Here is a 24,295-nt window from a genome sequence, read left to right on the forward strand (position 1 = left end):
CAATTGATCTGAATAATGAAAGTTAAAAATGTTCTATGTGTATGCCATAGTAAAGAGATGTGTTTTTAGTCTAGATTTAAACGGACAGAGTGTGTCTGCTTCCCGAACAATGCTAGGAAGACTATTCCACAGTTTAGGAGCTAAATAGGAAAAGGATCGACCGCCTGCAGTTGATTTAGATATTCTAGGTATTATCAACTGGCCAGAGTTTTGAGACCGCAATAGACGTGATGGGGTATAATGTGTTAAGAGCTCGCTTAAGTACCGGGGAGCTAAACTATTTAGTGCTTTGTAAGTAATAAGCAAGATTTTAAAATGTATGCGATGTTTAATAGGGAGCCAGTGCAGTGTTGACAGAACTGGACTAATATGATCACACTTCCTGGTTCTAGTAAGAACTCGAGCTGCTGCATTTTGGACTAGCTGGAGTTTGTTTATTAAGCGAGCAGGGCAACCACCCAGTAGAGCATTACAATAATCTAGCCTTCAGCTCATGAACGCATGTACTAACTGTTCAGCATTTTGCATTGAAAGCATGTGCCGTAATTTAGATATATTTTTAAGATGATAGAATGCGGTTTTACAGATGCCAGAAACGTGGCTTTCAAATGAAAGATTGGTATCAAAGAGCACACCCAGGTTCCTCACTGACGACGAGGGCTTGACAGAGCAGTCATCAAGTGTTAGACAGTATTCTCGGTTACTACTTGTGGAACTTTTCTGTCCAATAATTAAAAATTCAGTTTTATCTGAATTAAGTTGCAGGAAATTACTATTCATCCAATTTTTTATATCAGCTATGCATTCCGTTAATCTTGTGAATTGGTAGGTTTCGTCAGGGCGTGAGGAAATATAGAGCTGAGTATCGTCAGCATAACAATGAAAACTAACGCCATGCTTCCTAATGATATCTCCCAGTGGAGCAGATACAGGGTGAAAAGCAACGGTCCTAACACTGAGCCTTGCGGTACCCCATACTGAACTTGTGATTGGTGTGACATCTCTTCATTTACTGCTACAAACTGATAACGGTCAGATAAGTATGATTTAAACCATGCCAAAGCAGTTCCACTAACGCCAACATAATTTTCGATTCTATTCAGAAGAATATTGTGATGGATAGTATCAAATGCAGCGCTAAGATCGAGTAACACTAATAGAGAGATACAACCACGATCAGATGATAAGAGTAAATCATTTGTAACTCTAATTAGAGCAGTCTCAGTGCTATGATACGGTCTAAATCCTGACTGGAAATCCTCACATATACCATTTCTTTCTAAAAAGGAACATAATTGTGAAGACACAGCCTTTTCTAGTATTTTTGATAGAAACGGTAGATTCGAGATTGGCCTGTAATTGACTAATTCTTTAGGATCAAGTTGCGTTTTTTTAATAAGTGGTTTAATTATAGCCAACTTAAAAGTTTTCGGTACATATCCTAATGTCAAAGATGAATTAATGATATTAAGCAGAGGATCTATGACCTCTGGAAGTATCTCTTTTAATAGCTCTTTTAAGGAAGAAGAGTGTTTGAGGAAGAGGAGTGTTTGAGGAAGAGAAGTGTTTGAGGAAGAGGAGTGTTTGAGGAAGAGAAGAGTGTTTGAGGAAGAGGAGTGTTTGAGGAAGAGAAGTGTTTGAGGAAGAGAAGTGTTTGAGGAAGAGGAGTGTTTGAGGAAGAGAAGAGTGTTTGAGGAAGAGGAGTGTTTGAGGAAGAAGAGTGTTTGAGGAAGAGAAGAGTGTTTGAGGAAGAAGAGTGTTTGTGGAAGAGGAGTGTTGGAGGAAGAGGAGTTTTAGGAAGAAGAGTGTTTGAGGAAGAGAAGTGTTTGAGGAAGAGGAGTGTTTGAGGAAGAGAGGAGTGTTTGAGGAAGAGAAGAGTGTTTGATGAAGAGAGAAGTGTTTGAGGAAGAGAGGAGTGTTTGAGGAAGAGAAGAGTGTTTGAGGAAGAGAAGGGTGTTTGAGGAAGAGAGGAGTGTTTGAGGAAGAGAGAAGTGTTTGAGGAAGAGAAGAGTGTTTGAGGAAGAGAAGAGTGTTTGAGGAAGAAGAGTGTTTGAGGAAGAGAGGAGTGTTTGAGGAAGAGAAGAGTGTTTGAGGAAGAGGAGTGTTTGAGGAAGAGAAGAGTGTTTGAGGAAGAGAAGAGTGTTTGAGGAAGAGGAGTGTTTGAGGAAGAGAAGAGTGTTTGAGGAAGAGAGGAGTGTTTGAGGAAGAGAAGAGTGTTTGAGGAAGAAGAGTATTTGAGGAAGAGAGGAGTGTTTGAGGAAGAGAAGAGTGTTTGAGGAAGAGGAGTGTTTGAGGAAGAGAAGAGTGTTTGAGGAAGAGAAGGGTGTTTGAGGAAGAGAGGAGTGTTTGAGGAAGAGAGAAGTGTTTGAGGAAGAGAAGAGTGTTTGAGGAAGAGAAGAGTGTTTGAGGAAGAAGAGTGTTTGAGGTAGAGAGGAGTGTTTGAGGAAGAGAAGAGTGTTTGAGGAAGAGGAGTGTTTGAGGAAGAGAAGAGTGTTTGAGGAAGAGAAGAGTGTTTGAGGAAGAGGAGTGTTTGAGGAAGAGAAGAGTGTTTGAGGAAGAGAGGAGTGTTTGAGGAAGAGAAGAGTGTTTGAGGAAGAAGAGTGTTTGAGGAAGAGAGGAGTGTTTGAGGAAGAGAAGAGTGTTTGAGGAAGAGCAGTGTTTGAGGAAGAGAAGAGTGTTTGAGGAAGAGAAGAGTGTTTGAGGAAGAGAGGAGTGTTTGAGGAAGAGAAGAGTGTTTGAGGAAGAGGAGTGTTTGAGGAAGAGAAGAGTGTTTGAGGAAGAGAAGAGTGTTTGAGGAAGAGGAGTGTTTGAGGAAGAGAAGAGTGTTTGAGGAAGAGAGGAGTGTTTGAGGAAGAAGAGTGTTTGAGGAAGAGAGGAGTGTTTGAGGAAGAAGAGTGTTTGAGGAAGAGAAGAGTGTTTGAGGAAGAAGAGTGTTTGAGGAAGAGAGGAGTGTTTGAGGAAGAGAAGAGTGTTTGAGGAAGAGAAGAGTGTTTGAGGAAGAAGAGTGTTTGAGGAAGAGAGGAGTGTTTGAGGAAGAGAAGAGTGTTTGAGGAAGAGGAGTTTTTGAGGAAGAGAAGAGTGTTTGAGGAAGAGAAGAGTGTTTGAGGAAGAGGAGTGTTTGAGGAAGAGAAGAGTGTTTGAGGAAGAGAGGAGTGTTTGAGGAAGAGAAGAGTGTTTGAGGAAGAAGAGTGTTTGAGGAAGAGAGGAGTGTTTGAGGAAGAGAAGAGTGTTTGAGGAAGAGGAGTGTTTGAGGAAGAGAAGAGTGTTTGAGGAAGAGAAGAGTGTTTGAGGAAGAGGAGTGTTTGAGGAAGAGAAGTGTTTGAGGAAGAGAAGAGTGTTTGAGGAAGAGAATAGTGTTTGAGGAAGAGAGGAGTGTTTGAGGAAGAGAAGAGTGTTTGAGGAAGAGAGGAGTGTTTGAGGAAGAGGAGAGTTTGAGGAAGAAGAGTGTTTGAGGAAGAAGAGTGTTTGAGGAAGAGGAGTTTTTGAGGAAGAGAGTAGTGTTTGAGGAAGAGGAGTGTTTGAGGAAGAGAAGAGTGTTTGAGGAAGAGGAGTGTTTGAGGAAGAGAAGAGTGTTTGAGGAAGAGAAGAGTGTTTGAGGAAGAGGAGTGTTTGAGGAAGAGGAGTGTTTGAGGAAGAGAAGAGTGTTTGAGGAAGAGAAGTGTTTGAGAAAGAGGAGTGTTTGAGGAAGAGAAGAGTGTTTGAGGAAGAGAAGAGTGTTTGAGGAAGAGGAGTGTTTGAGGAAGAGAAGTGTTTGAAGAAGAGAGGAGTGTTTGAGGAAGAGAGGAGTGTTTGAGGAAGAGAAGAGTGTTTGAGGAAGAGGAGTGTTTGAGGAAGAGGAGAGTTTGAGGAAGAGAGAAGTGTTTGAGGAAGAGGAGTGTTTGAGGAAGAGAAGAGTGTTTGAGGAAGAGAAGTGTTTGAGGAAGAGAAGAGTGTTTGAGGAAGAGAAGTGTTTGAGGAAGAGATGAGTGTTTGAGGAAGAGAAGTGTTTGAGGAAGAGAAGTGTTTGAAGAAGAGAGGAGTGTTTGAGGAAGAGAGGAGTGTTTGAGGAAGAGAAGAGTGTTTGAGGAAGAGGAGTGTTTGAGGAAGAGGAGAGTTTGAGGAAGAGAAGAGTGTTTGAGGAAGAGGAGTGTTTGAGGAAGAGAGGAGTGTTTGAGGAAGAGAAGAGTGTTTGAGGAAGAGGAGTGTTTGAGGAAGAGGAGAGTTTGAGGAAGAGAAGAGTGTTTGAGGAAGAGGAGAGTTTGAGGAAGAGGAGTGTTTGAGGAAGAGGAGAGTTTGAGGAAGAGAAGAGTGTTTGAGGAAGAGGAGAGTTTGAGGAAGAGAAGAGTGTTTGAGGAAGAGAGGAGTGTTTGAGGAAGAGAAGAGTGTTTGAGGAAGAGGAGTGTTTGAGGAAGAGGAGAGTTTGAGGAAGAGAAGAGTGTTTGAGGAAGAGAGGAGTGTTTGAGGAAGAGAGGAGTGTTTGAGGAAGAGGAGTGTTTGAGGAAGAGGAGTGTTTGAGGAAGAGGAGTGTTTGAGGAAGAGAGGAGTGTTTGAGGAAGAGGAGTGTTTGAGGAAGAGAGGAGTGTTTGAGGAAGAGGAGTGTTTGAGGAAGAGGAGTGTTTGAGGAAGAGGAGTGTTTGAGGAAGAGAAGAGTGTTTGAGGAAGAGGAGTGTTTGAGGAAGAGAAGAGTGTTTGAGGAAGAGAAGAGTGTTTGAGGAAGAGGAGTGTTTGAGGAAGAGAAGAGTGTTTGAGGAAGAGAGGAGTGTTTGAGGAAGAGAGAAGTGTTTGAGGAAGAGGAGTGTTTGAGGAAGAGGAGTGTTTGAGGAAGAGAGGAGTGTTTGAGGAAGAGAAGTGTTTGAGGAAGAGGAGTGTTTGAGGAAGAGAAGAGTGTTTGAGGAAGAGGAGTGTTTGAGGAAGAGGAGTGTTTGAGGAAGAGAGGAGTGTTTGAGGAAGAGGAGTGTTTGAGGAAGAGGAGTGTTTGAGGAAGAGAGGAGTGTTTGAGGAAGAGGAGTGTTTGAGGAAGAGGAGTGTTTGAGGAAGAGAGGAGTGTTTGAGGAAGAGAGGAGTGTTTGAGGAAGAGAGGAGTGTTTGAGGAAGAGAGGAGTGTTTGAGGAAGAGGAGTGTTTGAGGAAGAGAGGAGTGTTTGAGGAAGAGGAGTGTTTGAGGAAGAGGAGTGTTTGAGGAAGAGAGGAGTGTTTGAGGAAGAGAGGAGTGTTTGAGGAAGAGAGGAGTGTTTGAGGAAGAGGAGTGTTTGAGGAAGAGGAGTGTTTGAGGAAGAGAGGAGTGTTTGAGGAAGGTGGATATTATGATGGATAGATACACTTTAATGATGATAGATGCGCTTTTATGATGGATTTTATGACATTGTTTGAAGCGACTGCAGGCCATATATGTCAACTATCAAACCAAAGAAATATATGCGTGGTATTATAATGTTATGCTAAAGCTAAAATTAAAACACGATAACCTGTAGAAAGAAAAAAATCACGCAGAATAATTCAAGTGAACTTAAAAAAAAAAAAAGATTGCATCTTTTAACATAATTGTGGCATCCATAATTATAATCACGATTACAAATTCGATGAATTGTGCAGCCCTAATTGCATGTTCAGTTAGTTGACGTCCGATGGTAGAAAGAGTGCAGAAGCGTATTTGGAGATCGGGTGGATGTCATTCTAGCTTGTCATGAGCTGGAGTTACTGTAGAGAAATGCATCTAACAAACGTTGGCCATGTAATGTCATCCACAAGGGGGAGCAGTGGAGGAATGTGTGTGAGGTAAATCAGATGCTAAGTGTGGAGAAGTCTTTTCAGCGTATCCTTTTGTCCGGAAAACCTTTCATTAGGACGGACACATTGTTATTGTTATTGTTGCTGACACTTTACATTTGAAGGGTGTGCAACATCATGGCATCATTTTCTGTGCACTGTATAAATATTCAGCTTGTGTCTGATGCACAGGAACACCAATAAAAGCCAATATGATTGGAGTGCATTAAAACATGCAATGGTTTGTTTGAATTTATCCCTACAGAGAAAGTCATATTTCCAGTAGTGGTTTAATTTTCACTGTGATAGTGTGAGTGTATCTGTGATGCACCGGACGATGCATAAATGTTGCATATCATGGCATTCACAATCTCAAAATCAATGGCTGTTGTTGAATCGTTTTTGTGATACAGAGAAAACTTCAAATGAAAGTATAATGCAGAGACGTGTGTGTCATCATTGTATGCATTGAAATGACTGACCAAGATCGCTCTCTCTTGCTCCCTTCAGCCAACATTTGGATTTCAATAAAGAAGTCAAGCGACAAACAAACAAAACAAAAAAAGTCTGCATGCTTCCCACAAAGGCTGTGTCATTTTGCTCCCTGCATTGCTAACCTTCCCCCATCCCAAAGCATGATTATACAGCGCTCTTTTGGGGAGGGGAGGGCCGGTGGGGGTGCGGACCCCTCCCCAGGCCACTTTCTTCACAGGGGCCTTTGCCTGAGGACGGGCTGCGGCGTGCCATGTGCTGTCTGAGCCAGAGAGAGAGAGAGAGAGAGAGAGAGAGAGAGAGAGAGAGAGAGAGAGAGAGAGAGAGAGAGAGAGAGACAGAGAGAGGGGAGTTTAAGGTTCTGGCAGGGGTGGGGGGGAGGATAGGGAGGGGTGTGAGAGAGAGAGAGAGAGACAGAGAGAGAGAGAGAGAGAGAGAGAGAGAGAGAGAGAGAGAGAGAGAGAGAGAGAGAGAGAGTGGGAGGAGTCCGGGAACTGCTATTTGTAGATCCTTGTGATGGATTACTGCCGTGTGTGTGTGTGTGTGTGTGAAGAGAGGATAGAGATTTTTTGTTCCTTCGCTGCTCCGTATCCCCTTTCTTTTTGAGCAGAGCACTGAAGCAGGAGCGCGTTACGCACACAAGCCGCGAAGCAACTCCTCCAACAAGAGGAAAAGGAGAGTTTGTGCAGAAAGTGAAGGAGACGCTTTTTTCCCCCTCTCTCCTCGCGTTCTGGGAACGGGAGAGCGGTGGCCTGAGCGCTCGCGTCTCAAAGATCATGCCTGTGAGGGGAAGATACTCTGTGGGCAGGCTGGTGGAGGCGTGCGTCCGAATCCTGCTCCTGTGCGAGGCTGCCTCGGCTTGCCCTGCGCTCTGCACTTGCAGCGGAACCACAGTGGACTGCCACGGGCTGGGGCTCAAAACCATGCCCAGGAACATTCCCCGAAACGCGGAGAGGCTGTGAGTACACACTTCACATCCATCTGCATGTGCATAGGTGTTTTGGGGAGGGTCTGCATCATAACTGGGAGGAATTGCATGAGAACAATAGCTGAAGACAGGTATACGTGATGTTGACACGGGAGGAGGGAAACTTCAGCTCTTCAGAACTTTCCCTTCTCCTTTCACACTTTCAAATGGGATGATATTTACTGAGCCTCTGTAGGGGTTTAGTCATTCTCTAAAATGCAGTCTCTGTTGAATTATACATGAAATACATTGAAATAGGCCCAGCTAGTTTACTAGAATGTAATGCAAACAGAGTTTGCCCAGGTTCATTGTGTAGAAGTTCGAAACAATCACATTAGAGACAAGGCTTAGGAGTGAGTATGTGACACACGTCGGATCTTTGGGGGTTGGATGAACAAAACGAATCTCTTTGGACTTGTCAAGGGGCATTACTATCACACCCGGACTTCAGGATGCCTTTGATTGATTCTGTAATGACTGTGTGTTCAGGAAGTGTGAAAATCACACTCCCCTTCCCTATTTCTCCCAGGATTCCCCATTAACCCACAGTTCAGACCTGACACACGTGCTCAAGCACCATCACATCTGAGAATTTGGCTTATGCGAACGTTTTTTTTACGTGTGTGCATGTGCCAGACAACAAAAGTACTTAGAGGAGAGAGTTGCTCACTGATATGTTTACAGCACACAGATTATTTAATGTGCTCTGAGGCTCTCTGTTCTTTAAATGAATAATCTCCATCATTTCATATGTACCCCGCGTTCGTCTCCAGACGTCCAGAGACTCGACCCTTCTTATTTTATCTATGCTAGTGCATCTATTTATACGCGCTTCGGAAGCCGCTCTGCCCGAGATCAAACGCCGCTGATGAGCGATCTGATTGAGAATTCTCTTTAAACTCGCAGTATAGGGCCGCTCGCGCTGTGAACTCCAGCTCTGATGTACTCAAGAATTCTCCATGCAGGCCAAATGTCCCCGTGAGCTTCCACTGATTGCTTATTGATTGTCTGGAAAGTGGACGGCGGCTCAGAGTGAGAAACACTCTAGGCTCTGCTGCCGCTGCATCCCAGCGATAAATCTCATAACCAATATAAGATTAGCTGGTGAATGAGGAGCTTTTATCTTGTGAGAGGTCTTTGTGATGGCTGTCACTAGTGTTGTAGTCAAGACCACTTAAACAGAGACCAAGACCAGACCAAGACCAGCGTGTGCTGAGACCAAGACCAGACCAAGACCAGCGTGTGCTGAGACCAAGACCAGACCAAGACCAGCATGTGTCGAGACCAAGACCAGAACAAGACCAGCGTGTGCTGAGACCAAGACCAGACCAAGACCAGCGTGTGCTGAGACCAAGACCAGACCAAGACCAGCATGTGTCGAGACCAAGACCAGACCAAGACCAGCGTGTGCCAAGACAAAGACCAGACCAAGACCAGCATGTGGCGAGACAAAGACCAGACCAAGACCAGCATGTGTCGAGACCAAGACCAGACCAAGACCAGCGTGTGCCGTGACAAAGACCAGACCAAGACCAGCATGTGTTGAGACCAAGACCAGACCAAGACCAATATGTACCAAGACCAAGACAGGACCAAGACCAACGTATGCCGAGACCAAAACAAGACCAAGACCAGCGCTGTGCCGAGGCCAAGTTGAGACCAAGACTTTGTGGGGTTGAGACCAAAACAAGACGAAGACCAGCGTGTCTCAAGATCAAGACAAGACAAAGACCAGCGTGTGCCAAGACCAAGTCAAGACCAAAACTTTTGTGGGGTTGAGACCAAGACAAGACCAAGACCAGCGTGTGCCGAGACCAAGTCAAGACCAAAACTTTTGTGGGGTTGAGACCAAGACAAGACCAAGACCAGCGTGTGCCGAGACCAAGTCAAGACCAAAACTTTTGTGGGGTTGAGACCAAGACAAGACCAAGACCAGCGTGTGCCGAGACATAAACAAGACCAAGACCAGCGTATGCCGAGACAAAACGTTGCCGAATTAGCAAAGACACAGTTTAAAATTTGTCATTTAATATTAACTTCTTGTTTATTGAATGTTTGTATAAATCAATATCGTTTGCAATCACGCTTATATTCAAGAAAACAGCTATCTTGCTCTTGTGATATTGCTTATTTATATTCTGTTTTATATATATATATATATTTTTATCTCAGAATTTATTGGCCATTTGTGAGACAATGCTGCATTGCTTTTGAATACAGTAGCACAGTAACAAAATAAATCACATTACAAAGAAGTTGTAGAAGATTGAAGTTCGATTGCATTTTAAGCTTTTACATCAAATCACATTAATGATGAGAAAATCAGACAATGCACCGGCAGACAATACAACACCAGCAGTCACACACAGTACAGATGAGTACGTTTATGTGGCCGACAGTTCTTATATGTCTTAAACTTAGATTGTTTGCTTGGTTCCCGAAACAGGAATTAAAATGTTGCACTTTTTTCTTTTTTTTGGTTTGGTTCACTTCCACAAGATGGACCAAAATTTGTTAATACAATATCTGAGGAAACTCTCTTCTCATTGGTCGGCTTCAACTTCACACAGCACTGCTGAGCAATTAAAGCCCATAAACTTGGGTATTTTTATGTGTTTTGTCTGACCAAATTTAAATCAGGCAGGTTAACCCAAGATTCGTTTCGAGAGGTATTTGCACGACAAACGGCGCTGCTTTTTACAAGTAATTATCCATCATACATCGTGATAAAGCCTGGTCCACTGAGTCGGATTGCTTTCTCACCACAAGCGAACCCCTCCAGAGTTCGTCTTCAAGCATGTTGAGACCATCTCGTTCAAGAGCGATTGTTTTTGGCACAGATTTGAGCCCGGATTCATACAGTATATGGCAAAACGAACCGATCTAAAGGAGAACACGTGCCAAAACAAACACTTGAAATGAGCCAAATGTGAAAATGCTCTGAGTGTCCAGATGGATTGGAGCAAACTCAATAAGCATGTTTAAATGCTTTGGCTTTCCCCAATTTAAATGTTCATTAAATCTAACAGGGATGCACCCAATATAAACATTTCACAATACTGATTATTCTTTACACCTGAAAGACGAAAACGGATAAATCTAAAAACAAATTTTTACATTTGATTACAGAAACGTGAAAAGCCATATCCCAATTATAGGCTAACTTTATGTTAAGACATGAACTGTATTTTACTTCAGTTTCAATAATATTTCAAACAATTCAAGACAAAAATTCTATTTATCGGCTTTAATATATCGGCCAAATTTTCTTATCAAGCCGCTAATATTAAAAACAAGCATTTATTATTTGATACCGACATAATGGCCGATATATATCGTGCATCCCTAATATCTAATTAGGTGAGGGAACTAATAAACATGTTGGCCTAATGCAAACATTATGAAAACTAATAATGCTGGGAATAATCTAATGATGATTAACCTCTTCTTGACCTTTCATTTGCAACTCTATGATGAAGTTTCCGGGTGGCCTTGTGAACATCTCTACCTGAGGACTTACAGTGATGGATCAGACTCATTAAAGCTCCATAACTGGCCCACCATGCCCTGCTGTACAGCATCAAAGGCTTTCCCTGAAATGTGCTTTTTCTCTTTTAATTCATTAGCTGGTTAATGACTGGTGTTTCCCCCCCTAACTGAACTGTGTTATGGCAGGAATGGCTGTGGCACTGTGCCAGTAGTAGCATTTGCTCTTTAAACTCACATCACAGTCAGGTTTTCAGTGGTCTGAACGAGCTGTAATGAGCTCTTTATGTTTTACCGTGTTCGTTAGAACTGTGCTTGTAGACTCGCATACATTCCTGCAAGGTACAGATTAGAGAGAAGCAGTTTCATATTTCTAAAAAAAAGCCAGTTTAAAACATGTTAATTAAAATAACTTTCACATTGTATGAATGTAAAAAGTGTGAATAGAATGTTGGTTGCTGAAAATAACAATAATCAGTCTTTCATTTTCACCACTTTGTTCTAAATTGCAGTTTTAAAAGGCTTTATACAAAAAACGAGACTGCAGGAGACCGTAACAAAGTGATAGAGTTGAGATGAAGATAAAATGGAACTGAAGTACTAACTAATGTTAACCATTTAAAGCTGCTCTTCTTCAGACAACAAACCCTTCTTGGGTAAAAATAGTGAGCTGGGAGTAAGGGTTTATTTACGGTTATAGAACGTAAGGTTAAATAGTTTCACATTTTTAGACATTTACACATTTGTAATTGTATAGACTAGTGCATGACTTTAGAGTTTATTGATGGTGTTAAAAAAACCTTTGGAGCGTTTGAACTTTCCAACTGGTCTGATTAGGCTGTTTACAGCTGGAGTTAAGATGCTTTGTTTTGTGTCATTCAACCTAATGTAAGTCGATGTATCATCACAAGAGTCTTGAAAATATATTATGGAGGTTGAAAAGTTACCTAGTGCTGATTAAGATGCTTTAGCCTATGGATAGCTTCAACATCAGTTGTAAATGCACAGCCTTTGACATCAACAACGGAAGAAATGTGAAGCATCGCCCTTGTAAAAAAAGCAGACATTAGTATACTTTAAGAAAGAGTAATCACTACTGAAACATTACACGATTATGCGGTTTCCCATCTTCGTCTTCAGGTGTAATGTTGCTGTTTCAGCATGATTTGTAGACCTTAGTTTTATTCCGGGAACCAACACGTCACAATATTTCTCATTATAATAATTCAAATGCAGAATAAAGGGGCGGGTCTGGTTGAGTTAGTTAGTAGTGTGTTAAAAGGATTTGTAATTACACATTTGTAATGAATGTAATGAAGTGTTATTATGTGTTGCTTTCTTTAGGTTGTCTTATCAGAACAGAACTGTGACCAATTTGGGGTGTTTGACCCAATAATTGAGAACAAATTCTCTAAAGAAGGGTGAAGTTTGGGTTCTTTAGTGGAAGTCAGCTATAAAATGTCCTTTTGCAACCTTTATTTTAAGTGCACGTAAATGTTTTTAGCTATTCATATTTTGCTATATAAAAATTATTCATTCAGCATAAATTAACCCTTAAATGTTAGGGTTGTGTGCCTCTGCTTTTCTGTGTTTTTCCTCACCCATTCTAGCGGTTACCATAGAGTGCTATATATCATTTTAAACAGGAAAACCTGAAGTTTCCATCTAGCTTATTTGATGTCCCATTTTACATTATTGATTTATTCTGAAATTGGATTAAATTATTATAATTTAAGAAAAACAGCAGCAAAAATTTGGTGTTGTTTACTGTGAACTCAAATGAAGTTTGGATTTTTTCCTTTAGAAAGTTAGACTTGGTAAGTTAGCAAGTTATATCCATTTAATATAACATTATTCTAGGCGTTTCTAGTGAAAACAGGTGTATTTCATTTACTGACAATGTGTCCTAAAAAGTTTAAATGGCAAAGTAAATAGAAAGATTGCTATATAATAGGAACACTGACACAGACATTTTTCTTCAGAGAAATATATTGTAATTTGAACATGAAAAACAAATGCAAACAATGCCACAAGTTGTGCCCAACAAACCGTGAAATAAAATACTGAGGCTATGTTTACAGCTATTTTCATAAACTGACATTTCAACCTCTCCGCACATAATCTTCTCAAACACAAATTGAGGAAAATATACTGGGAGAAAGAGTGCAAAAGTGTAAAACAAAAACTACATACAAATAGAGAAATATACCACCTTATACTGATGCGTTTATTTCTCTTTGTTTTCATGCACACAAATTCACACCCACTTTCACGTTCATTTTTAGAGAAACGTGATTGGTGGTTCAAAAGAGCAAACACTGTGTTTATTGGTTGAGTTGATGACAGTTTCAACGAAACTGGGGACGGGGTGTGTGTGTTTGGGGGGGGGGGACGACTAATAATAACAAAATGATTTCTGTTTGACTACAGAGCCTCTGAATGATCAATTCAATTTCAAAAAACCTATCAGCCCCAAAGTGCGTCATCCCACCGGGAAAATGCCCGGTATGCCAGATTACCAGTCCAGCCCTGTAGTTATTATATGTTGGTGGAGCATAAAAAAGTGTTGGCAGATATTAACTAATCAGACAGTTTACTAATACTCTTAAAGAACGTGTATGTAAGATAGTGGCCAAAACTGGTACTGCAAGAACTATCCCCTCTCCCCCTGCCCCTGACCTGAGGTTGCCAGATTGGCTCCAGGATCAGCAGAACGTTTGTAGATCTGCAGCTGTGGCAACTAGAGCCGATCTGGCAACCCCAAACACTACTGACTTCGTGATTGGTCGATCGGTGGAGGGCGGAGCTTCAGGCAAAAACACAACATGACATCATCAACATCAGCTGAGGGCTGCAACTTTATAATGACAATATCCTGTTCGGACTACTGTTGGCAGTGATAGAAGTGTTTGAAATTAACATGATTTCTTAATGTCTAGAGACATATAAGGGCCATTTTATGATTAATTGAAATTCATTTCTTACATACAGTTCCTTTAATAGCTGCTAGTTGACATGTAGATGTAAAGTTGTAATATAGTTGTAAAGTTACTTGTAATTAGAATAAAGTATGTTGGTGGAGCAACAAAATAAAGTCTTAGAAGATATTTAAACAATCAAATAATGCTCTAATGACTGCTAGTTGACATGTAGTTGTAAAGTTACTTGTAGTTAGAATAAAGTCTGTTGACGGAGCATCAAAATAAAGTTTTGAAATATTAACTAATCGGACAGTTTACTAATACTCTGATGAGTGCTAGTTGACATGTAGTTGCAAAGTTACTTGTATTCAGAAGAAAGTCTGTTTGTGGGGCTTAAAAATATTTTTGGGGAAAATATTAACCAGACAGTTTCTTAGGCTGCATTTACACTGCAGGTATTGATGAACAATTCCGATTTGGTGACTATATCCAATTTTTTTGATGACCTGCTTACATCATCCTTTAAAAGTGACCAGTATCCAATATTTGTATTTACACTGTACACTGGCAAAACAGCTCAAGACCTTCTTAACCGGAAAAGGAAGTAAAAAGGCGTAATATGCAATGGCCGCAGACAGAATTATTATTATTAGTGTTTTGCTTTCTGCACTTTTCCACAAGTGAAAAACTCAGCAAAACATTTCTCTTGTAAGGCGGAGAAAAAGAGGATAGCCCTTGATCACAGTTCGTGTCACGTCATTCGCCTCCGTCTCTTTCTTAATGACGTACGCCTCAAACTTACTGGGGAATATCCGATTTGATCGTTAACATGGCAGACGCAAATGCACATATTCATATCAGATCTGAGGATATCAGAATTCATGCGTTTTTTCCACCTTACACCTTCACATGTCATATCCGATCTGTGCCACATGAGAGGGAAAAAATTGAATTGGGTCTCTTGAAATATGGAGTGTAAATGGGGCCTAATACTCTTAATATTGTAAAGTATTGTTTGTATAATTGTATGTTTTTTCCCCTTCTGTGAAGCGCTTAGAGATGCTACTTTTAAAAGCGCAATAGAAAATAAAGTTTATTTTTATTATTATTAACTGCTTGTTGGCATGCAGTTGTGAAGTTACTTGTAGTTAGATGAAATCATGTTGGTGGAGCATCAAAATAAAGTCTTTTAAAATAATCAAGCGATGCTCTAATGACTGCTAGCTGACATGTAGTTGCAAAGTAACTCATTGTTAGTAGAATGTCTAAAGTGGACTATTGAAATAAAGCGTCACTGATATTTTATTGTAGAGTTTCTCTTAAAAATGTTTGTCACCAAGTGCTTCGAGAGCAGATCAGATCTCACAAAGACTGAACTACAAAACAATAATTTGCGGAGCATCTACATATCAGGAGATCCGGCCATGGCTGATGAATAGCAGCCCATTATTTCTGTCCCTGTGCCGGTGCACCTGTGTATACATCTGTCTGCAATCTCTCTGTCTCTGTTTTGCTGTGCTCCCAGGAGTGGTCATTAGAACCAATAGAAAGTGCATGACTTTGTATCAAGTATTCATGGGAGATTTGTGTGTGCGAGTGTGATTGGAAACGAGGTTTACAACAAAAAAGAAACACATGTTCCCAATAATGAGCAGACATTTGCGAAGAACCCACAGAGTATTTTTCAGCAGCAAACTCTACATTTTATATATATATATATATATATATATATATATATATATATATATATATATATATATATATATATATATATATATATATATATATTCTAACTTGAGAATATTATGTGCCATCCAGTCTTCGCACATTATTATGTTTTGTACAGTTATGGTGGGTAGTATGCATGTTGTGTCTGGTTTATGATTTGAAGCATGGTTTATTTATATATATATATATATATATATATATATATATATATATATATATATATATATATATATATATATATATATATATATATATCCATATCTGGATTGAAAATAAATGTACCCATAACTCCTGTTTCTTTTTGCAGGGAACTGAATGGAAACAACCTCACTCGCATCAACAGAAATGACTTTTCTGGACTCAAGTATCTTCGAGTTCTGTGAGTTATTCACTATTTATACATACTTCACATTTTGTATATAAATATGTGATAATCATTTTCAGATGCTTCAGAATAAGAGCAGATGCCTTTATTGCACGAGTTTCTTTCTTTCTTTCTTTCTTTCTTTCTTTCTTTCTTTCTTTCTTTCTTTCTTTCTTTCTTTCTTTCTTTCTTTCTTTCTTTCTTTCACTTTACAATAAGGTCACATTAGTTAATGCATTATTTAATATCTTTTTAACTTTATTTGTTCATTGTTAGTTCACATGAGCTCATATACAACTTTTGATTTTAATAATGTTTTAGTAAATTTTGCTAAACATTACAGCCAATTCATTCCTAATGTCTTTCCAAGGGAACTCTCTTCACAGATATTACAGCATTCATACTCTTGGTCCATATATGAAACTAACTCATGTCAAAAATGAAACTACATATGAATATTTTGTCTTTTATAGAAACAAAAAAACTGGAGTGAACTTTAAATCAACTCTATGAAGACGATTTCAGCAGTTTATAGCTAGACTTTGAGGTTTTGGTTCAGTTCTGTGTATGTTAACAGAATATCTCCCTCCTCATGTTATCATTTATACAATTTTCTTCACAACCAAATTTGTTTCTCAAAGGCCAGTTTAAGTCTTTAAGCATCTTATAATTGATCGCTGTTATTGTGTAGCTCTGTCCGTGTGAATCCGCTGCTGATTGTGAGAGATCACGGAGTGAAACAGGTCTCAAGCAGAATGAAGATTCAAAGCTTCGTCTTCAGTGGCTTCTGTCTTCATGCCCATGCTCCACTCCCTCAAACCTTTCCTCAGATCTCGCCAGCTGCCATTTTAAAGAAATAATTCACCCAGAAATTTCCTGTTTATTTACTCACCCCGAGGCCATCCAAGATGTGTATGACTTTGTTTCCCCAACCCAAGAGAAATTAAGCTTTTGGAGGGAAACATTCCAGGGTTTTTCTCCATTTAATGCAAGTTAATGCTCAACATTGACCATTTTTGGTCTAAAATTCATTCCATCTTTCAAGGGCTCCACACAATCCCAGCTGACAAATAAGGGGTAAAAATTTGATTTTTGAGTGAACTTTCCCTTTAAGTAATTTCCTGTTGTTTGGCCTTATTCAACAGGCAGTTGATGGAGAACCAGATTGGAACTGTGGAGCGCGGAGCGTTCGATGACATGAAGGAGCTGGAGAGATTGTAAGTATTCTGGCTTCAACATTAGTTCATTATCAGGAGAAATAGTGCCTATAATTCACTTCAATTATTTCAAGCTACTCACACTCAATTACATAAATTATATATTTTCCATTTAAAATGGCAAAATTTGACAGAAAAAGGCTATATTCTACATTTTCCAATGGTTATTAAGCTATGCGTTTTTAGAAATTTGAACCAAGCAAATTGACACACACTCACACAAGCACCATCCCACTTTACTTAAAGGTGCAGTAAGATTACTGAGAAATGCTGCTGATATTTGAAATCACCAAAACAAACCCAAAAGGATCACACCCCTATCTTTAGCTTTGCCCCCAATCCAATAGTTATGCAGCACAGGGTCCTCCCCCTTAATGTGTGGACACGCCTCTTTCTGCCGATTGGCTGCAAGTGTGTGTTGGTGCTGGTTTCACAATGTTTCTCAGAAAACTTGGTCTAGCAATTAAAGCCCATCAAACGCATCCGGCTAGCGTGTGTTTACATAGAAAAACTATGAAAAAGTAGCACCATAGAATGGAAAAATTAAAAACAAAGACTTTGCAGAAAAATCAACAGCTTTTATGCACTTTTTTAAAAATAAAAGTCTTGCATTAGAAGAACATTTAGGCTTGGTTTCACAGACAGGGCTTATATTAAGCCAGGATTAGGCCTGGAAGTGGGACGTTTTATAAACGTGCCTCAGAAAAACTCAGTACTGGTGTGCGTCTTGAGACAAAACAATGGCACTGACATATTTTAAGATATGCTTAAGAACAGCTCAAACATACGTTTTAATCTTGGACTAGCTTAAGTCTTGTCTGTGAAATCAGGGGAAAAGAGTAAAGTTAATAAAATGTCCTGATTTATGAGCCGCGTTTGAAGCCTTTACAGTCATACACGTGACCTCATATTTTGCATGAGCCAGAAGTTTCCAGCTTTCGTCACAATATTTTGGGAAGTTTTGTTCTGTCATTGTGTAAGGCATCTTATTCCCCTGTTGTCAAGTGTTCAAGGGCATCTAAATAATCAGTTTTCCAACATTAACACGACTTTGCTGATCAGTCTGTTAATGTGTGTGTGTTTCTTCTTTTTTCAAAGACGTCTGAATAGAAACCAGCTTCACCAGCTTCCAGAGCTTCTGTTTCAGAAGAACGCGGCTCTGTCCAGACTGTAAGTCCCAGTTTTCTGCTGTTTTCCTGCTGGAATTGCTACGATGTATTGACGGTTCATGTTGCCTGATGTGTTTGGAAACTCACGTCCTCATTCACATTTAAGCATTTGGAAAATTAAATGTTTAAGCCAGTTAACCAGCTTGTGTCACCCAGCATTTACAAAAGCATTCTCTGACTTTTCATGTCTGACAGTGGGATTGTATTTTGAGGGATTTTGGTAGAAGGATGGATGATTTTTCTGTCATGCATTTTAGATTGGCTTTAAACTAGTTTATGGCAGTTTTACTATTGATATTCTGATTTATAATTGCACTAACGAGCAAAGCAGTGCGGTTGATTAATATACCGCGCCAAAGCTTGGGAAAGATGCTTCTGAAAGAGTCTCTTCTGCTCCTTTATCGGATCATAAATCCAGGAAAATATTCCTCCAGTGTAAATCATCTGTTCTCTATGTGAATATAAGTGTGATTTATTCCTGTGATCAAAGCTGAATTTATCATCATTACTCAAGTCTTCAGTGTCAAAACATCAGAATAAATTTGATTTCCCCCTATAAAATGAGCAGTGCCGTGTTTCCTGTACCAATTGTTGAGGTTTGTGTGTGACTTTTTAAGCTGTTTTTATCTTCATGTGTTCACGCAACAATCGTTTCGCTTTCTATGTGCTTCTAGAAATAGATGAGATAAAACCATATAAATAAAAGGAACTGTGCATAGAAGTTAGGGTTAGTAGGCTTATATATGAACATTTTAAATTGCTTTATTATAAACATCGGTTTGAAATATCCAAAAATAATGATGTTGCTCTAACAGCGTCCAGTTCATTGATCAATGTCAATTTGCTGTATAGTTACTGAGTGTTTCTGAGAGCGAGTTTGCATGGATTTTTAATCAAAATCAGTTTCTGGCAGATCTTCGTTTTCAGCAAAGAGATGCTCTGCAGTCTGATCATCACTCTTTGTTCCTGCTTCCAGCCGTTCAAGGTGGATCTTTATGTTGTTGCTGTTTTTTAATGATTTACGCCACAGAGACTCCACAAACCCATCTGAGGGAAGCCAGAGAGACATTTCTAAAAACATGCTGAAATATTCAGAACGAGTGGGACGTGGAAATGAACAACAGGGAGAGAGAGAGAGAGATGAAAAGAGGACAAACACAGACAGAATTCTCCATGTATGTACAAGCGATTCTATATTTCGCTGTCATCCATTATTCATAGGCAGGAGAGGCTGTGTGAAATATTCACAATGAAGAGCCGTCAGCAGGAGTGACGTTTCAGTGTTTCGGAGACGGAGAAACAGCCTCCCTCTGGGCCGACGCTGCACAACCGGCTCTTTCTCATAATAACCTGCCCTGTTAAACACGCACTTCCAGAAATGATGGATTGATATGACATGCAGAAGTCATTACACCGTTTTCTGGAGAGGTGTGTGTGTGTGTGTGGGGGGGGGGGGGGGGGGGGGTTCAAGAAGCGATTGAGAATTTTGGCAGCGCAGACATCTTTATTTAGCGAGACACGGGAAAAAAGACGACTGCTCCATTACAAGCCTGAGAACTGGATTATATTGAATTGATATTAAAATTAAAATTAAATATATGAATAACAGTGTTAGAATATATGTGAATCTATATAAATTATAAATAGATAAACTTACAGAATAATAGTCTTTCAGAAGCATTCGTGTCAAGCCCAAACTCTTGATGTTGTTTCCTGACTCTACTAGAGCAGGTAATGTTGATTATTCCTCATATTCTCCATTGTTGCGGCTCTTCTCTTCCCAGTCTGTCAGTAACTCTGTTTAGTTCCTGTCTCTGTTAAGCCCCTCCTTCTATAAAGCACACTGTGCTCTGATTGGTCAGCTGGAGTGGTGTGTTGTGATTGGTGTTTGGGAAATGCCCAGCCCCTTACCATAACCAGCAATTTCAACACACAACTAACTAACTCAACAGGCCCCGCCCTTTTATTATGCGTAGCGTATTAATTATTATAATGAGAAATATTGTGACAATTTGGTTCCTGGACGAAAACTCTTTTTTTTTTTTTTTTGTTATTAGCAAAGCATTACAAGTGAAGCTTGAACAGATGAAAACACATGATAGAGTTCCCTCACTTAAGGCATCTGATTGGTTGAAATCTCCAGGATTTCCAGAAAATGTGTGTGTTGTGTTCTTAAGCGGTCCATCTGGAAGCAAAGCCAAGCCAAACCCCTGCATGGGAAAAAAAAAAAAATCAGCTCTTCCATTGAAGATTTTCTAGACTGATCACATCAAAAAATTTCAGTCGGCCAAATTGAATTTCTGTGAATTGATGCAGTTTGGCCAACTAAAATTTTTAAATGTGATCAGTCACTAGCACACACGCACGCACGCATGCAGGCACGCACACACACACACACACATGTCTGGCATGCTTTCTTTCTGGGGAGCTCGTGGCGGTGTGCAGTGGGCGGAGCTAAAGACACACACTAGGCCTGTCACGATAATTACTTTTTGTTTTGGGTTATATCTTCCCAGAAATAATTGCGATAAACTATATTATTGTCATTTTAAGACTATTTTATAGAACTGAATATATAATCCTAATATAACAGCATAATCATGCATGTAGACCTACACACTTTTAAATGACAACCTTTTAATTCTTTAGATCATGGAAATAAAGTTAGAAAATATGTTAGCTTAAATACAAATGTTTTTTTGAATAAATAGTAAATAAACATTTTTCTTGTGAAACGGCTTTAACTCGTCAGTCTGCATTGACATTTAAATGTGCACCAGAACAGGGGATTGCGTTTTTGAAATCGAGTCCATTTGGGCTGATTCTTCCAAACTTTCATTAGTTGTCAGGAAAACACTTTAACTATATATATTTTTTCACCCGTCAATGACCGCTCGGTGTATGAAGGAACTGCTCGAGAACCACATTCATGGAAAACATACAAGATGACAGCAAGATGCCCCCCCTTAATCTGTGTTAAGGACTAAATGGCATTCATGTTTAATTTGCTTTTCTGTTGTTTTAGTCAGATAATTGTCTTTTAATCAGTCATAAACTCTAGAACTTTAAAAGCAAACATTGTGAGAGTCTGTTCAACATGCTTTGTGCAACACTGGACAAAGGTCACCTTGTAAAGTGTGTTTCCCTCAAAGCAGTCAGACCTGAAGATACAGTAGAAAAAACACGTAAAGCAAGGTGTTTGTGGACGCCGTAAAGAAACGGCTTTTAACATCGTGATAACTGTAGTGTGATTTTCAGTGGGTAAAGCATGTGGGAGGCTGGCAGCGACTACAGGTGAACCCTGCAGAGATTGACGCTCACCGCTTTCCCCGGCTGCGGGAATAACTGTGCCCTTGTTCTTGGCCCAGTTAGACAGGAAAGCAGTGGCTTTGACTCAATGCACTGCTTTGAATGTATGGCAGCGACTGAAGAACGCATGCTATTCTCCCAAACCGACTAAATGTGTCTGGTCCAAATATTGTGATATGAGATCCTGTCTCTGTGCCGTACGCGCCGCAGCGCTCGCATCCCCTGCAGCTCGGAGATGATAAAGACTGAAGGTTAGATTGTGTGCTATACTCGGCTACTGTTCATACAGACCTGGACTGAATCCAGGGGGAAGTTTCCACACTGCAGAAAATGCTCTTCTTACTTAGTAATGTTGTCTTGTTTCTTGTTTAAATATCTAATAATTCTGAAATCAAGATGCATTTACAAGATAAGTACAATCACATAAGATATTTTTTCTTGTTTTGTTTCAAATGAAATCAAAATGAAGAGAGTTTTTGCTTAAAAAAGGCAGAATGATCTGCCAATGGGGTGAGAAAAATAATCTGGTTTCTTATTGAAATCTTATTTCTTGTTTCTTGTCCCAAACCGAAATAAGATTATGTTTCTCACCCCACTGGCAGATCATTTTGCCAGTTTTAAACAAAAACTCACTTAATTTAGATTTCATTCCTTATTTCCATTACTTATCTGGTAAATGCATCTTCATTTAAGAATATTTAGATATATGGCCTGAAAACAAGAACAAAAAACTAAATAAGAAGAGCATTTTTTTTTGCAGCGCACGGGCGATTCGCTTTCAGAAATCTCTAAAGGTAAAATATACTTGAGTCTGGCTTCTTGGCTGAGACTGGAGAAATCTCTTTAGTGCCCTGAATGAAATTATGGCAGGCTTCCAATTATAAAAATCATTCCTTCCGAGTTGCACAAAACACGTCTCTGTTTTACACATTAGTATGTAGATCTGCGCTGATTGCAAAAAGCGTGTGTGCGGTTTATCCGTGGTGAGGTCACGAGCAGGAATGGGAATGGTATAGAAAGGTTCGTTAGCAACTCTATTAACTCTTTCCCCACCATTGATTTTTAGTCATTTATGGCACAACGCTTCCTCGCCATCCATGAGTTTTTCCGGCTGTGAGGCTTTGGGGGATCTACTTCATCTGTCATCCATCATCGTTAGGAATCACATCTCAAAGTCTTTGACAAAAACACGATTTTCTCAGCTTTTTGTTTCGAAATGTTGTTTTTTCAAGAAACTGATTGATGTGTTGTTAAAGGGATAGTTCACCCAAAAATGAGACTGTGGTGTTTATCCGTTTTTTTCAGGAGAACACAAATGAAGATTTTTAACTCAGCTCGTATAATGCATGTCAATGGGGTTTAAATCTATGAGAGGAAAACACACACACATACGAATCCATATTAAACCCTGTGGCTCTTGGCGACACATTGATGTCTTAAGACACGAAACGATCGCTTTCTGCCAGAAACACAACAGTATTTGTGTTATTTTACCTCATATCAGACGAATCTCATCTAGTATTCCCAGCACCATTACTTCCATTGAAGAAGGTCAAAACCCGGTGTAATCAGATATATAAATAGATTGGTCTAATGAGGCATCTATATAGACATATATTTATGATCATGCTGGTATTTTGACCTTACTCGACAGAAGTAATGGTGCGGGAAATACTAGATGAGATTCGTCTGATATGCGGTAAAAAAATAACACAAATACTGTTGTGTTTCTGGCAGAAAGCAATCGTTTCGTGTCTTAAGACATCAATGTGTCACCAAGAGCCACAGGGTTTAATATAGATTTGTATTTCTGTGTGTTTTTTACTCTCAGAATTATTGAGAGTAAATACACCCCATTGACATGCATTATACGATTGAACAAACAAACACACCGACATCTCGGTAAGCTGGGGGTCAGATAAACATCACATTCTCAGTTTTGGGGGAACTATCCTTTTAAAACAGAATGCATGCAGCTCGAAGCATTCATCATATTCATCTTTATTCTTTACTTTAAATGCATTCACTTCATCAAGAACCCAGAACATGAATGCGATATTTGCATTTGCTTAAGTAGACTGACTACGAGAAGTAAGATTTGTCCTACTTGACAGCTCTTTTTTGTCTGCCGACTCTCGTCTACATTCAAGGCGTGTTGTTTGGCATCTCAAATAAGCCAAGAGTGTCACCGAACATATAAGCAACACAATCCATTCGTCACTGAGACGGGAATGACCTGAGAGTTTGTGGAAGGAGTATTCCCAGTTGAAATAAAGTGTAAACTGAATGATTTATAGAGGACAGTCTTACCTTCAACTGTCCTTACTTCATCCTCTCTTCCCTAAACCAATCACATGTTTGTTTCACTATAATAGTGAAGACATCTCACAGACTTCCATTGTTTTTCCATCAGATTATTGCTATTTTCTATCTCCTAACTCGTCCCCTTAACATAACCTGTGCAAAACACTAGACTTGAAACATGATTTGGCCGAATTTACAACTAGTGAGGTCCAGCTCACTGGTTTCACTACATTACTGACGAATAGTCATGATATTTTGGACGTGTATTTAAACCTACACACACACACATGCACGCACACGCACACGCACACGCACACACACACACACACACACACACACACACACACACACACACACACACACACACACACACACACACACTCATTTTGAATACTTGGTCTTATTTATGCTTTTTGTGAGGTTAATTGAATATCTGCAGCACACTGATTTTGAGCCAATGATGAATTTAAATGTATTGTGCCTTCGTGCATTGAACTGTTTTTAGTGTTAAAGAGCTTATGAAAATGTCTGTAAATACATTTGGTGATTGATTGGATCAATTGTCATAGTGTGATTCTCTGGCTGGTATTAGGG

The 24,295-nt window shown here is 39.7% G+C and overlaps 1 protein-coding gene across 2 annotated transcripts in view; it reads left to right on the forward strand.

Annotated features, from left to right (window-relative positions):
- The first annotated feature begins 6,719 nt into the window (after positions 1 to 6,719).
- slit1a (slit homolog 1a (Drosophila)) overlaps positions 6,720 to 24,295 on the forward strand; it is a 109,036-nt gene continuing 91,460 nt past the window's right edge. For both annotated transcript variants that reach the window (XM_067421783.1, XM_067421784.1), the window contains exons 1-4: positions 6,720 to 7,194; positions 15,646 to 15,717; positions 16,848 to 16,919; positions 18,018 to 18,089. In XM_067421783.1, coding sequence (XP_067277884.1) covers positions 7,013 to 7,194; positions 15,646 to 15,717; positions 16,848 to 16,919; positions 18,018 to 18,089 — 398 coding nt within the window. In that variant the 5' untranslated portion in view covers positions 6,720 to 7,012. The remainder of the gene's footprint in view (positions 7,195 to 15,645; positions 15,718 to 16,847; positions 16,920 to 18,017; positions 18,090 to 24,295) is intronic.

This window comes from Pseudorasbora parva, chromosome 17 (genome assembly GCF_024679245.1).
Source record: "Pseudorasbora parva isolate DD20220531a chromosome 17, ASM2467924v1, whole genome shotgun sequence".
NCBI classification, from domain to species: Eukaryota; Metazoa; Chordata; class Actinopteri; order Cypriniformes; family Gobionidae; genus Pseudorasbora; species Pseudorasbora parva.